The 16,507-nt window shown below is 50.2% G+C and overlaps 1 protein-coding gene across 3 annotated transcripts in view; it reads left to right on the forward strand.

The window, feature by feature from the left end:
- The window catches only part of rspo2 (R-spondin 2), a gene marked incomplete at its 3' end in the record, with an annotated part of 57,354 nt that overhangs the window by 35,118 nt on the left and 5,729 nt on the right, over nt 1–16,507 (forward strand). For 2 of the 3 annotated variants that reach the window (XM_083678178.1, XM_083678179.1), the window contains exons 3-4: nt 44–187; nt 597–785. In XM_083678178.1, the coding sequence (XP_083534304.1) occupies nt 44–187; nt 597–785 (333 nt within the window). Of the gene's footprint in view, nt 1–43; nt 188–596; nt 819–16,507 lie in introns of all 3 variants that reach the window. The other variant, XM_083678177.1, reaches the window with a different exon arrangement.

A 16,507-nucleotide genomic window follows, 5' to 3' on the forward strand; every position in this document is an offset into this window, starting at 1 on the left:
TTCCCCCTCTCTTCCCCTCTCTCCCCCTCTCTTCCTCCCTCAGGGTGCAGGATAGATAACTGCGAGTCCTGCTTCAGTAAAGACTTCTGCACCAAGTGCAAGGCAGGTTTTTACCTGCACAAAGGGCGCTGCTTCGAGAAGTGCCCCGAGGGTTTCGCACCCCTGGAGGACACCATGGAGTGTGGAGGTGAGTGAAGACTGCACAGAGGGTATCGCCAAAGGTCAAAGGTCGCCAAAGACTCCCACAGTTTAGCTTTGACCATTTGACCAAGCACGCATGAATACAAAAAGCTGACATGTCTCCATTGCCTACATCGGAAGGGTATCTCGTATAATGGTTTGTTCTTTACAGTGCCTTGAACCGAGACCATGAAACCCACAGAGTAACCTCTAGTAGGCTGAAAGTACTTTTTATTGTCTGAACCAGAGAAGGACAGACAGACAGGACCACACACACACACACACACACAGGTTATGGCCAGCCTAGTCTACACTAGGCTGTAAAGCTTGACCTGGGGCCTCCTGGTCTCCTTTGCTGCCCTATTGAGGTCTCCTCCACTATCCCTATAACACTGCCTCTCCCCCCCAACGCACAGAGGGCTGTGAGGTGGGCCAGTGGAGCGAGTGGGGCTCCTGCACCAGGAGAAACAAAACCTGCGGCTTCAAGTGGGGTCTGGAGACCAGGACGCGGCACATCGTGAAGAAGCCGCCCAAGGACACGATACCCTGTCCCACCATCGCTGAGTCCAGGAGGTGCAAAATGGCCATGAGGCACTGCAGACGAGGTAAGGAAGAGGCTACCACCCTGGCAGGGGACAGTGCTGGGGTTTCTGTGTGTGTGTGTGTGTGTGTGTGTGTGTGTGTGTGTGTGTGCGCGAGCGTGTGTGTGTGTGCGCGCGAGCGTATGTGAGTGTGTGTGTGTGTGCGCGCGAGCGTGTGTGTGTGTGTGTGTGTGACCTCTATCTGTACCTTTGCAGTGTTTTTATGTGGGAGGATCATAACTAGCTAGAGTACTGCTCAAGGGTTATAGCGCTTTATTGACTTAAAAAATCAAGGGAAATGGAGCAGACCCCGTTTAGATGGACCCTTCCCCCCTCTCTGGGTCCCACCTGTCTCATTTAAGATACCACATAGTCTGTCTGCCCCCAACCCCACATTAAACCCGCGACTCCCTGAAACACAAACCCACCACTCTCTCCGGCTTTTTTCTTTTTTTTTCGCTTCATATTTTGGTTTTGAGGTGCACAGTGGAGTTTTCATGCTTGAAATATCAGTATTTTTCCACGGACGCCCTTTTGAAGCCAACTCACCAGGTTTTTCTTGGGTGTATTTTTCTCTCTCCTCTCCTCTCTCTCCTCACTGGAATTCTTCAAAGTAGGGAGCTGCAGGTTTCCTCAATGGCAGTCTCTGTTTCCTCTCGTCTATTTGAAAGTTATTTGCGGTACGCGCAGCATGTATGTCAGCCATTAAAAGAGAAAGTCAAATCTGGAAATATTTTTTGTGTAAATACAGCTAAGGAAATATTTTTTTTTTTACCGACGTTATTCCGTTTTTCTCAGATGATCTAAACAGCCCATTTAGAGTAGTCGATGATAGCCTTGTTCAAGAAGAGGGCTTATTGAGGAAGGTATACAAAACAGCTGCATTTACCTGAACATGTTTGATTTGCCTGTAAATTAGGACAAGCTGTGCTTATATACTTCTACGCTTTAATGGCCAAATAAGGAAATTGTTACGCTGGCAGATTTCATTCAAACCCTCCGAAAGAATAGCTGAAAAATAACATTGTTGAACAGGGGGAGGAAAATATTTTCCTCCCTTTTCGAGGGGCTTGCATGTTAAATTTGAATGTCATTTAGGGAGGTGGTGAGAGGGGAAATAAACTGGAAGTAAACCATGATCGTCTCTCATATTTCAGCAATGCTTAGAACGTCAGTGCTTTCTGGGTTGGAAACTGTGATTCTGTGGCACATTTCGTTCCTATTCCCTGTCTTGGCAGGGGGGAGGGGGGGGGGGGGGGTATGGGGGGGGGGTATTTTCCCCCCCTACACTCATTTAGCACTGCTTGCCTGACCTTTTCCACAAGTATTTTTATGGTCTTCTTTAATTAAAAGCTGGCATTGTTGCGCTTGGTGACTGGCATCAATTATCTAACATGAGGTCGGTGATTGAGAGTTATCGTGGAGTCTTAATTGAATGCATCACATCGCGGAGGAGTCTTTTTTCCTGCTATCCTTTAGAAACCAAACTGTGGGTTCCCCGCGTCGACTTATTATTGCTCTTGTCTGTCGGTGACGGCGTCATGGTGAGTCAGATGCCCAGTAGATCTGTCTTAATCCCATTCACTGTCTTTGTGAAGGATCTGCGGCTGCAATTGTGTGGTTAATCTTTGTCCGTAAACAAACTTGAGTTTGTGTCTAGATATGTGTGTGTGTGTGTGTGTGTGTGTGTGTGTGTGTGAACCTCTTAGCCTTTCTTCTGTAGCTCTTCTGGGGGGTCAGGAACAGCAGAAGAGGTGACTTAGTAATAAAGTGGAGTTTCATACTTAAGCTGCATTGTTAACTGCTCAAACCCTCTTCTCAAGCGGCTCAGACCAACTGCTCATGAAAAATACCCTCAACCCCCCCCCCCCCCCCCAATGCTACCAAAACCCTGTGAACTAAAAGACTTGCTCATGTCAAGCTGTTTAAATAAATACGATGTAAAATGTAAGCCATTATAAGTCGAGCGTGATGAGGATATGCCAAGAAAGAGAAGAGAAACACTCCAACAGTTCCCCGCAGCGGCAGTCCGCTTCAGTCACCAGAGAGAGACAGAGTGACGTAGCGGCTGACATTGAAAAATAATCACTTCTCGTACTGTAAATGATCATAAAGAGGGCATCCAATGGGAGGATAGTCTGGGCCTTCGGTGCGACCAAGTGACCAGGATGTGGTGACAAGACCCGTGGATGAAGATCAAGAGGTTCACGGAGAGGTCTCATTATGGCAGGGTTCATGATGAAATACCTCCCAGTTGACCTCCGAAATTACTACAGATTCCAGGGACTTTGCGGTTAAGGCCTCCAATGCTACCTAATACTAGACGGCTTTGCTCTGCAATATAACAAATTACGTCTCGAGACGTAAATAGGATTACTCTTCAGAGGCTACGGTAAACACAATGTATATTTTTCTCTCTATATCATTTTACAGATACAATAAACAGAAGAAGAAAAAAAAAAGAAAAAGAAAAAAAAAACAGTTTGAAGTGTTTGATCTCAAAAGACATTCCTATGAACCTGAATACAGCGCCGGTTGACAATTTCTTTACTGTAATTTATTTTCCCACCAGACACCAGTATTTGGGATAAGTATTGGATTATGTAACTGCAGACCGTACAGATTGCTATGGATTAAAATGGGAGACAGAAAATAAGGAGGAAAGAAAAAATATATAATCTCGGGGGGGTGGGGGGGTGGGGGGGCGGGGGTGGGGGGGGGGAGAGATGGTTCTGTACTGTAGGTACACACTCTTTATGGCCGTATTTATCTGATCTGACCGGCTTGCGTTTCCCTGGACTTAAATAACAATGGACATCATTTACAGATCCATGTCCTCGCGCTAATCCCTAACGCACAAGGACACGTGGCAGCGTACAGGATCACTCTCTCCTCCTTCTCACTGTCTCCTTAGTACCTAGACATAATCCCTCAGCAAAATATACATGGAGAGAGAAGAGAGAGAGCGAGAGAGAGAGAGAGAGAGAGAGAGAGAGAGAGAGAGAGAGAGAGAGTACAGCCCAGATAATGTCAGAGGATGTCAGAAGACAAAAGCATTTCTCCCACAGATGTGAGATGATGAGGTAGACGTATGATACGGAACATTCCGCCACTATAAATTATATACTCCACTTCCACTGCTGTGTTTCAACTGCGTTCCTCAACTTCTTCAACTAGTATTGACATAATAGCAGCGGTATCCTGGTAACTCGTGCCATCGTGGTGTCTCAGAAGTAATCCGAGAGTTGTGCGAGTTGCTTGGCTGCGTCTCTCTCTCTCTCTCTCTCTCTCTCTCTCTCTCTCTCTCTCTCCCTGAGGGCAGGTAAAGCACATGTCGTTCCGTCCTCGCTGTCCTCCCATTGGGCTGTAAACACGTCTTATAAGTATACCTGCTCCATTGGCCTCAGCTTTGACACGCTGCGTTGTCACCATCCCTTGTGTGTGTGTGTGTGTGTGTGTGTGTGTGTGTGTGTGTGTGTGTGTGTGCGTGCCTGCGTGTGTGTGTGTGTGTGTGTGTGTGTGTGTGTGTGTGTGTGTGCGTGCCTGTGTGTGTGTGTGTGTGTGTGTGTGTGTGTGTGTGTGTGTGTGTGTGTGTGTGTGTGTGTGTGTGTGTGTGTGTGTGTGTGTGTAGCTGTCTATCTGGAGCCTCAGGCTGCTCAATATTGATGCCATTAATAATCTCCCTCTGGAGAATCCCCTCAGCAATCCTGTCATCAGAATCACTGGTTTACAAACCGACATGTGACAAGTTCTCTCTCTCTCTCTCACCCTCTCTCTCTGTCTCAGTCTCCCTCTTTCTCATACAACTGTACTGCCTCTGTTTCCCCTCCCAGACAACCCCAGCTGGTTATTCCATGTCAACGATCTTATGATATTAGATGTTGTGTAAACAACTTAAAATGTTTTAAAGCTCCTAAAAACCGCCTCCCCTTTAATTTGGATTTAATCCCCTGGGTTTAGATTTAGGGAGAGTATAAGGTCCAACACAAACACGCCATTGAAACTCATTGGCTAATTTCCTACTGGTTCTACAAATCGGCTTTTGGATTCTCCGAGGTCCCATGAGAACCCGCTCGCAGTCGAAAACTGGAACCGGTTTGCCTTTTTTTTCTTTTTTTTACTTTTTCTTCCTCTTCCAGCTCATTACGAATAAAAAGAGCTAAGTAGTGACTAACCCATGAGATAATATAGAATAACTCAAGCCGCGCAAAAAAAAGACCAAGGAGATGAGCAAGACGCCTAGGCACCATGGCGACGGGGGGGGGGGCCGGGTCAGAGGGGGGAGATGGCATCCCATAATGATCACCCGTGGTCATTGGATTAGGATAACCGTGCCCTGAGAGAAGGAGGAGGCCTGTGTGGGTGTATTGATCCCCGCCCCCCCCGCCCTCTCCCCGGGTGTAACAGGAGAAACCCCTCTCTGCTGTAGAGGCTCAGCTGAGACCAACCTCACCACCAGACCAACATCATCAATCTACTATAACACTTAACCTCCTCGCTATTCAGTACAGGCACTTCTGCGACTAATGCTTCACGTTGGAAAGGGGATTTGTGTGTGTGTGTGTGTGTGTGTGTGTGTGTGTGTGTGTAAGCCTGTTCAAAATTGCTGAGTGACAGGCTAAAAGGCTTGTGAGGTCTTCATCAGCAGTCCCAGCTATGGAACATGACAGTGACAGGCAGGCTGCTGCTTGGGGCTCAGCAGTGCTTCCACAGAGGCCCAGCCAGCTGGTCTGCAGACTCCAGAACCCGGCCACGGTCTGGGGTCTGGGTCAGGGGGGCCCCAACCCAGACCAGTCCATTAGGCGCTGGATGACGGGTATATTCCGGGCCAGGTTCTGTCTTGTCTGAACCCGGTGCGGTTCTTCTGTGGAGAACACCCAACAGTACACGTAGACCTCCTGGTTCTTCGGTGTCTGGGAACCATCTGGTGCGGGCCTGCTGTAAAACGATGCACTGAGAACCGTGATTGCCTCAAATCCGCTCTGGAGGAAGCGCAGCCGCCCCGTCTGAAACACACACCGTCCGTGACACCAACCACCAACCCCGCTCCAATAAGACTGTGTGTGTGTTTGTGTGTGTGTACCGTATGTTTGTATGTATGCGTGTGTCCTGTATATTTGTGTGTGTGTGTGTGTGTACTGGGACACACACTATTTGTGTGTTTATGGCCCGATAGCCTAGAGATGGAGGCTCTGGCAGGCGCTGCCTGTCTCTCTCTTCTGAGCATTTCAATAACACCCACAGCATGGTCACATCTGACTCTGGCTCTGCGCTTTTTGGGGTTGGAAACCCAATATCTCCCAGCCTGGATGTCTCAGTGTCAGACATACCTCCTCCCCTGCCACTACCTACCATGCCAGTTTTTTGGGGAGCGTAGACGCACGCTAAGTTCCTCTTCTCACAGAGTGTTGCTCTGCACTCTTCTGCTCTCCACGGAGAGGTTCATGGGACTGCTCCTCCAAACTAAACAACAAGTGTTCTGCCTCTCCCTTTTTTTTTGTCTCTGCCGTCGCCACTACCACTCCTCTGTAACCAAACCTCTTAAACGCTCTCGGGAAGCGAGCCTCGTATTTCTTGGTCTATTCCTTTCTTTCTTTCTTTCTTTCTTGCGCTCTTCCCAAGGTCTTCCTGGCGTTCCCTCTCTCCTGTCTGTTTGGATCAGCGGTTCTTTGGCGGATGAGATGAATTTGCTGATTCGGGGCGATGATGACTCCTGACTGAGTCCCTCCTGATTTTGGACAACGATTCCGGACAACGGCAAAAGAGGGGGGTGATTAACGGGGCGATCCCCGCCCTCCGGGGGTCATACGACAGACAATCCGGATCACTTCTTCCCCCGCCAGCGGGAGCGGGCCGCCGAGCGCTTTCCCAGGGCAGACGGAGAGCTCTAATTGGGCTAATCCACGGCCTAATCTTCATTTAATAAGGCCACTCCATGGGGCTGACACGGTAGCTGCTAAGGGGCACTCAGAAGTGCCGCGCCCCGGGCCACAGGGGCAGAGGGGCACAGCTCCCACACCGGGACATCCAGTTCTCGCCATGAGCTGGGGGACAGGCGTTAACACGACATTAGCATTGACACGCATGCCTTGTATCGGACATTTAGTCAAAGTCGTGACTAGGGATACATTAGGGAACAAGTAGAGAAGAGAAGGAGGATGTTGTGTCGAAGGAAATTGATTTCACCTCTGAGCTCGAGATTCGTTCATGTGAGAGTTAGGTCACACGCTGGCTTGTTGAGCCTGTTGAACCAGTATTCAGAAGTCAGTATTCAGTAATAACTGAGTAACTCAGTTATTAACATGCTTTTACAGAGCACATTGAGTCATTGCTGAGGTATTTCAGAGTTATGGAATTGAGCGGTTTGGGTTATTAATAATAAAGTCCTGTTGTGTCAGAACCAGACAGAGAGGAACACGGGTCAGGAAGAAAAGACACATCAACTTGTCATTGGATTGGCCCGGGACGTCCGCAACCCCAGCCAATGGCAGTTATGGTCAGCGCTGCGGTCACAGTCACACATTAACACATGCTCTGTTTCACCCCAGTCTCACTGCTCTCTCCGACATCATACTTTTTCCTACAGTATGTGCTAATATATTCTTACATTTGCATATTCTTCTAACCGGATGGAAACAGATTATCGGAAGCCCATGTCTGGACAGGCAATCAACACTTGCTTAAATGCTGACTCTCGGTCGTTGACCGAAAAACTCTGGGTTTATTTTTCTGCCCCGTCAAGCGTTTTTTTTTTTAGCTGTTGTTAAATCTTCCACAGAAGGAGAAAATTCATTACCAGTAGTCTCCCCTTCGGTCTTCTCCTCTATCCTGGTTGCATTCCTCCTACTGTGGGGTGGGGGCGTAGGGGGATCGGGAAGTGGGGGTTTTGGGGGGGGGGAGGACGGGAGGACGGGCCAGTGGGAGTCTCTGATTAACTTCCCACTAAGTGCCCTTGCTCCCTGACCAAAATAAATATGGCCGCTGTCATTTTGTCAGCAACTGTCTTCGAGAGAGAGCAATATTTGAAACACCCCATGATCGTGCTGGCTTTTATATGGAGAATCCATCGTCATACCACAGGCATGAGTCGTAAACATGTGGAGGCTTTTCAAAGACCAGGGGGAAGAGGGGGGGTACAGGGGGGGTTGGGGGGGGGGGGGCAGTAGTGCTCACTGGGGCTCCATACTCCACATTATTGTCATCTGGCCTTTTCCAAGCAGGAAGAAAGAAGGGGAGGGGAGGGGGGGGGGGGGGGGGGGTAGGGTAGGGTGTGGGGGGGGGGGGGGAGTTTTTTTCTCACTCCTTGGCCAAGCGATGTAGTGGTTTCTACTGAGCTGCCTTTTGTAGTAGTCCTATTACAGATATATAGACATCTTGGCGTTTATTGTACTTAACTTTGTTTAAAAGTGTTGATTATTGCTGGATTCCCTTCAGGACCACAAAAGCTAACATTCAATAAAAGTCTGGAAACACCACTCGTAAGCTTTCCTAAGGACTTAGGTGTTGTGTGACAGAGTGATCTTTCTGAAAGTATTCCCAGCCAGGTCTCTGCCTCAGGTGTGATGAACTTACTTGCCAAGAGAGATCCAGTCAGGCGAGGCTGGTGGAGGTAGAAATCGGAGGATGGGCTCATTGGAATACATGGACTGGAATGGAGTGTTTGATACCATCCTTTGTGTGTATGTTACCATTCCTCTTTCCATTCCATGCATTGCAATGAGCCCGTCCTCCGATTTCTACCTCCACCAGCCTCCACTGAGCAGGACAGTAGATCTACACTGCAGAGCGGGGGGTAACAGTGTGTATGTGTGTGTGTGTGGGGGGGGGGGGGGTTACAGTGTGTAGGACAGCTTCCTTGACTCTGATCTGGCGCAGAGGAAATGAGGCATATGCACAACAACAACATCAACATCAACGTCAACACAACAACCCCATCAAAAACAGACCGTACACAAACAAACAAAGTGGCAGCATATTGGAGAGGGAGGGGGGGGGGGCTCCCTTAACATGCTCCACAAATGGGAGTAATTTCCCCCTACTGTACTGTACGAGGGCTACACGGCCCATTACGTTACTGCTGAGGCTGTCGGGAGGGTTCACTCGATAAGACACGTTTCTGTTGTTCCTGTACGCGCTCGGTGGTTTAGGTGTCTGGGAGATGAGACCGCGGTGGGAGATGAGGTGTGAAAGGAGTAGGCTCTGGTGTCCTCTGTTCAAGGTTCTCAGTTTCACATTGAGATAACCTTGAGACTTCTCCCCGATCCCTGTGTGGCCTCTGTGTAGCTCCTGTGTTCGCCATAACCCCTATGTAGTCCTTGTTAGGGCCTTTATACATAGCCCCTGTGTAGATCCTATGGAAGCTTTGTGGGACGTCTCTGCATAGCCTCTATGTAGCCCCTATGTAGCCTCTACATAGCCCCTGTGTAGCCTCTACGTAGTCCCTGTGTAGCCTCTACGTAGCCCCTATGTAGCCACTGTGTAGACTCTCTACTGTACATAACCCCTATGTAGCCCCTGTGGAGCCCCTGTGTAGACTCTCTACTGTACATAACCCCTATGTAGCCCCTGTGTAGCCTCTACGTAGTCCCTGTGGGGGCCGTGGCCGTGCTGCATCTCTGCCTGCCAGACCTCCAGCCCTCAGCTGCTGCCAGCTCTCCTACTGTGGCCCGCACATGCTTTCATCTCCTCACAGACCGCACATCACATAGCACACTAACACACACACACACACACACACACACACACACACACACACACACTCGCACACACACACAGAGACACATGCACACTCCCGCACACACACACATGCACACACACACACACACTCCCTCACACAAACACACTTTCACACAAACAGACAAACAGAGACCTCACACGCAGCGCAAGACAAATATCCACTCAATTCGACTCTAGTTCTTTCCATGGCTCTTTCCATCTTTTCCTCTCTCTTTCATTCTCACACATAAACACTCCCACTCATGCTATACCGTACAGTCCACTACTACACGCTGCAGCAGAGGCATGAATGAATGACAATGTGAATACACAACACAAGACACTGTGACATCCCCCCCCCACCCCCCCACCCCCCACCCTTCCTACCCCTCACAGTGCTGGCTGGAAAGGAAGGGAAGGAGGGGGGGGGGGGGGGGGGGAGAGAAGGAAAGAGGAGGAGGAGAGGGGGGGGTGGGCAACATCTGGTGCACAGTTGCACCGGCTCAGCCACCACCAGAAGCCCCTCTTCCCCCTCTTCTTCCTCCCCTCCTTCCCTCTCCATCCATCTCTGGCGGGCGTCTTTATAGAGACATCACAGCTTTTAATTAGAGCCTGATGACTCACAGAGAGGCTGTGGCTTCTGACCCACTCATGTCCAGGAGCACGGGCCCGGGAAACAGACACACAGACACAACAGAGTGGCCAGGCAAGTATAGGCTTGACTTGCACAGCTAATGGTGTTTGAGGTGTGTGTTTGAGGTGTGTGTTTGAGGTGTGTGTGTGTGTGTGTGTGTGTGTGTGTGTTTGTGTGTGTTTGTGTACTGTATATGTGTGTGTGTGTGTGTGTGTGTGTGTGTGTGTGTGTGTGTTTGTGTACTGTATATATGTGTGTGTGTGTGTGTGTGTGTGTGTGTGTATGCGAACAAACGCAGACAAAACACAGGGAGAAGCCCGAGACACTTCACTTATTGTGTTAAGCAGCGGCGCGCTCGTGGCGTTTTGTCGTCGACACGCAAGTAGCTCAGCCGCCGCGCCGCCAAGTCATCACCCGTCAAACTTTTCATTGTCTGCGAAACCCCATGTTTTTCCTCCTCACGGCCGAGCTGAAATGCGACTCTCGCGGAGAGGGAAAAAAGAAAGAAAGAACGCTCAAGACACCGTCGTCTGGATTGGTTTTGGCCCGTCCGGACTCCGGTCCCTCCCTCTGATGCTGTTTGACAAGAGCGCTCACCGAACTTCGAACTCGCTTATTCCCGAGGAGCGTTTGACCGTCCCCAGGTGGCCCCTGTCGTGTTGAGGCGACTGTAATCCCTTCTAACGTGGATCTAGTTTTTCCTCTCTGCCAGGTTACAGGATCACTTGGGGGGAGAGGGTGGGGGGGGGGGGGGGGGGGGGGCTTTGAGGCGGGGGTCTGCGGTTAAGGCGTAGCGCGAGTCGCTCTTTGAATTACTCCACGCGCTCCCTCTTTTGCCTTGATCCATCTCAGGAGATTTGTTTTTGTCTGGTGGACACACACACACTAACCCCTCTCTCTCTCTCTCTCTCTCTCTCTCTCTCTCTCTCTCTCTGTCTCTCTCGTAGAGGTGAGGCGCTGAAATGACCGTTGAAATTACACTGTAATCAGAGGAGGCCAGTAAAAACAAGAAAATGTTTGCCACATGTCAGGAAAGCTCACAGTTAGTGTTGAAGTGGAGTGGAAGGGAGGATTATTGACAGGAGAGATCAGTGGTGCATGGTTATGAAAAGCCGAACGGAGGTGACCCTGTGTGGGAGGGAGGTGTGTGTGTGTGTGTGTGTGTGTGTGTGTGTGCGTGTGCGTGAATGCGTCTGTGTGTGTGTGTGTGTGCGTCCGTCCGTGTGCGTGTGTGTTCGTGCGCGCTTGTGTGTGAGCGTGTGACCCATGTAGTATCTGAGTGATATAGGATCTCAGCTGTCTGTCCGACTTGTGTTTGACAGGCGTTTGATACACAACAGGCCTTAGAGAGGATCAGGGCCCTCCTGACTACTCTGGCCCCTCTCCCCACACAACAGGAGCCCCCCTGGCCCAGCACATCAAACTCTGACAGACTAACTCTGCGCAGTTTTGAAGAGACCTATTTCTTTCTTCTTCTTTTCTTTTTTTTTTTACCCCTAAAACGATGTTTCGCTGTCGGCTTTGAGCGCTTTTTCTCAAGGGGAAGATAGCGAAATGAGTTACCAAAACAATGGAAAGACCAAACAGAACAACACGCGGGGGAGAGACTGGGCTATCATTGATTCCCTTGTCATCAGCCTTTGCGCGGGGATTGCCTGGTGATCCCTCCAGCCCCCTGTCTCTGTCTCTGGGTTTAGTGTCTAAGCCGGGCCGACTTAGCTTGGCTCCCGCTTCGTTAGGCCCAGGTCCTGCTCTGGGGCGGCCCCGGGCTCTGGGACAGTCGCGGGGCTCCCGGTTCCAGACAGGGGAGAGAAGGGGTGGGGTGGGTGCGGGGGGGGGGGGGTTGGGGGGGGGGGGGGGATTTCCTTCTCTTGGTTCCCAGAATGAAGAGAGAGAGAGGGGAAGGGGGGGGATGAAGGGAGGGATGAAGGGACTTGTAGAGAAATGAGATATATAAGAGTAGAATCATGTTGGACAATTTCCTCTTATATCCTCCAAGCCCCCCCCCCCCCCCCCTCACAAGCCCTAGGAAAGAGGGGGGGAGGGGGGGGGGCTGGACCAGGGGGGGGGTGTAGGGTGTAGGAAGAGGAGAGTACACACACATATACCCCAGACAGACTGACTGTAGGGAGACACAAGCACACACATGCCCCAGACAGACTGGCTGTGTGTGGCAGACACTGGACCGCCCGGTATTTGTGTCCTCTCCTCTTGTTGTTAGAGACTTACTGTGTGTGTGTGTGTGTGTGTGTGTGTGTGTGTGTGTGTGTGTGTGTACTGTACGTATGAACACACCTTCCACTGAGCACACTTATTGCATGCCCCTTTATAGCTGTGCTAACAAACCTTTTATAGAGTAGGGGTGTTGTAATGCAGTGGGATCACTCCAGCAGGGCTGGTGGCTTGGGGGCTCTAGGGGGGGGGGGTAGAGCCAGGTAAATCCCCAGGCCTGGGCCCTCCATCGGGGGCTGACCCCCCTACTTGAGGCCCAGGCCCAGGCCCACCTTATCACCACCACCACCACCACCACCACCAGCAGGCCCAGGAAATGCAGATTCACACACACACACAAATGAAAAACAAATGTCCCGTCATCCAATAGTGTTTGTTTAATGGTGGTGTGAAAAGGTCACTTTGTTGGCAGGAATCAGAGCTTTATTTGGTTCCTGATCCGTTCTCAGTATGAGCGTGCTTTTAGAGGGTACAGTTAAGCCCGGCTAGGTGCTGTTTTACTGAGGGGGGAGAGAGTGAGGGAGACGGTTGGGGTCCTTTTGGAGTTGTTCAGTCTCGTGGTTATAGGATGCCAACAAGGCTTGTTTTAAAAGGGAAAGGTAGAGTGTGTAAAAGTCCACTTTCTTTAACAGTTCTGCCAAGTCCTGTTTTTATTAGCTTTTACTTTTTGGCAATCTTCGATGTTATTGTCTTTAACTGAGCACAAACTGTGGTTTCAATGACAATACATCGTCAATCAAAACACCAAGAAAGCGGGTCTATAGAGCCCCGGTCCGTAGTCCTGGTAGGTAACATTCAGAACGCTAGCCTCTAGAGTGTATGTTGTGTCCTGTGACTTGGGATCGAAACTAGCCTCGGGAGAAGAAGGATCAACTCTGTTACAATGGCATGTAGGAAATATTTACTAACATCTGAGAGAGATAAAAAAAATAAAAAAAAGATTTTATTGTGATCTGATTATGATATGGGAGATAACAGAACAAGAGGACAATGGAGGAGCCCCACCCCCCCCACTCACACACACACCTACACACACTCCTTCACAAACACACACATCAGCTCAGTCACTGATACACACGCACACATACGCACACACACGCACACACACACCTACACACACTCACGTACAACAGTGCGCACACATACACCAGTATAACCGCACTCACACACCAGTTCAGCCACTGAGATATGCGCACACACACACACACACACACACACACGCGCGCGACCCGGACTACAGAAACAGTTGTGGGAACGCCCCCCCCCCCCCCTTTGATAAAGACTGAGCTTTTTATTTTACTCGTCAGAAATGAAACATAACATTTAGCCATTCATTAAAGTCAACTAGAGCTAATTATCCCTCATTAAGTCGTGGGGCCGTGGGGCTGGAGCTCTATGTATTTAGACCCAGATGTGTATGTGAGTCAGTCGGGGAGATAGCAGACCGCAGATGATGCTGTGTGTGCAGCTCTCTCTCTCTCTCTCTCTCTCCCTCCCTCTGTCTCTCTCTCTGTCTCCCTCTCTCTCTCTCTCCCTCATTCTCTCTCTCTCTCCCCCTCTCTCTTTCTCTCTCTCTCCCTCCCTCCCTCCCTCCCTCTCTCTCTCTCTCTCTCTCTCTCGGGCTCGCGGTTTCAGGCGTATCAGACACAGCGGTGCGAGTCATCGCGTTCCGTTTTCCGACTTTGCCGACGTTGCCGTGGACGACAGGGGCCGGAGCTGTGACTCCACGGGCCGGCTGCTCTTTTGATTTTTTTTACCCCCAAATTGGGCCTGTGGTCTCTCTCTCTCTCTCTCTCTCTCTCTCTCTCTCTCTCTCTCTCTCTCTCTCTGTCTGTCTCTCCTCTCTCTACCCCTAGCCTGCTATATTGAGGCGGCGTGGCGGCGTGGCTGTGGGTGCGGTTTTAGGCCGGAGTCAGACATGTGACCCAAATATTTACAGGTAGCTCTCTCTCATTTGAGGGAGGCTAAGTATAGGCTACCTGTCCAGCTAGTGATGAGAGGCTATACAAACTGACGGGATGTTTTCATCATGGCAACCATCATGGCAACCCTCCCTCCTTCCCTCCTTCCCTCCCTCCCTCCCTCCCCATACTTACTCCCCCAGGGAAAGCTGGCGGAGGCTGGAGGCTGACATCGGAGGACGGGGTTCATTGTATGGAATGGAATGCGTTCAAAAATGAGCCCCGATTTTTTTGCGCCTTCCACCAGCCATTACCGCATACTCCCCTTAGCGTTTCTGGATACCGTCTTCAGTTTTACAGGCGGAGGGTCAAACCTTACCACCGCCGGACAGATGAATCACTCCTGCGTGGTTTTGCACAGGGTTCTCCTCCTCCTCCCAGTAAAAGTCCCTCATCTTGAGGAGTCAAGGTTTTTCTCTTTGACTCATGGTCAGGGTAACACCGCATCAAAGGGGCCGGACCTGTCTAACCTGTCTAATCTCCGCCGCCTCCTCGAAGATGAGAAAATAATGACCCACCTTCCTAATCCCAACATTAGCTTATTTTTTATTTTTTTATTTTTTTTAAATCGGAATGCATATGTTTTAAATCATCCTCGCTAAGCAGCTCTGTGATTGTAAGCAGAGCACAGGGGGTTGTGGGCGGGGGGGGGGGGGGGGGGTGGGGGGGCGGGGGGGGGGGCGGTGGTGAAGAGAGAAGAGAAGGTACGCTCCAGAATAATCTCGTTAGTCTAAATGACGCTGTGCAGAGAGTCTCTTGTCAGCTGGTTGGCAAGACGGACTTCTTCTCTCGTAAAAAGATTGTCCTCTTTGGGCAGAAAAAAAGCTGTTTCCTCCTCCTCTCCCTCCACGACACGTCCCTGTTGGTCTTTCCCTCTATTTCCTCCTTTCCTATTATTTCTCTCTAATTCTCTTTTCTGTCTGTCTGACTCTGTCTCTCTCTGACTCTCTCTCTCTCTCTCTCTCTCTCTCTCTCTCTCTCTCTCTCTCTCTCTCTCTCTGTCTCTCTCTGTCTCTCTCTCTCTCTCTCTCTCTCTCTCTCTGTCTCTCTCTCTCTCTCTCTCTGTCTCTCTCCCTCTTTCTTCCTCTACTGTATATCTTAGTGACTGTCACTCAAATGGTGCCTCTACCTCTCTCTCACTTCGTCATTATCACCCATCCATCCAATACCCACACACACACACACACACACACACACACACACACACACACACACACACACACACACACACACAGAGTGTGCTCCTGTCAGTGGAGTGTATCCTCTTCCAGACAAGAGCAGCTCTCCTCTGTGTGTGTGTGTGTGTGTGTGTGTGTGTGTGTGTGTGTGGGTGTGTGTGTGTGTGTGTGTGTGTGTGTGTGTGTGTGTGTGTGTGTGTGAGGGGAGCTCTGGCTGGCTACAGATCCGTTCCCCTTCACGGCATTATAAATGTATGTGTGAGGAGGCCCTTAATGGCTGCTAATCCAATTTCTGCCACTGAAATCAAATCTCACTGGCGCCAGTCGTCCTCTCAGTAGTCCTCTCCTTCCCTCACAAATAATGGCCTCAGCCTTGGCCTGTTCATGAAAAAGCAGAGATGCCAAAAAATTCCGGCTTTACCGTACTTTTAAGTCCACCAGAATCTACTTCAAAATAGTTTCGAACCCCCCCCCCCCCCCCTCCCTCACACACACACACACACACCTGACAACCCTACTTCTTCTTCTAAGAACGTTTTTTTTTTTCCTTCTTTTTTTTTTTTCTTCAATTGACGGTCTGAAGATGACAGCGTTTACTGGTTGGATGAGGTAACGCAAGGAGTGGAGAGGAGTGGTTGTCAGGAGGAGGAGGAGGAGGAGGAGGAGGAGACCATTTACCGTTGGTCTTAATGTCTCCTTGAGGTCAGCCATCGATTTCCTCCGACCGCGAGCTGCTGGAGATAAGATTAGGCCTTCGATTCCTGCTGCTGCCCGCTCCCGACACAGGCGCGCAGTCGGGGATGAAGTCACTTGGCCCTGCCTGCCGCCATGCTGGGCAGTCAGTGCATCTCTCTTTTCATTAGGCCTCTGTGATTACAGGCTGGCATGCAGATGCAGATACACATACACGTGGTCCTCTGTGGCTCAGTTGGTAGAGCATGGCGCTAACAACGCTTAGATTGTGGGTTCGATTCCTGCTGGGACCATATATACTGAAATGTATGCTCTTACTGTAATGTAAGTCGC

The sequence above is a fragment of the Argentina silus genome, assembly GCF_951799395.1.
Source record: "Argentina silus genome assembly, chromosome: 10".
Classification (NCBI taxonomy): domain Eukaryota; kingdom Metazoa; phylum Chordata; class Actinopteri; order Argentiniformes; family Argentinidae; genus Argentina; species Argentina silus.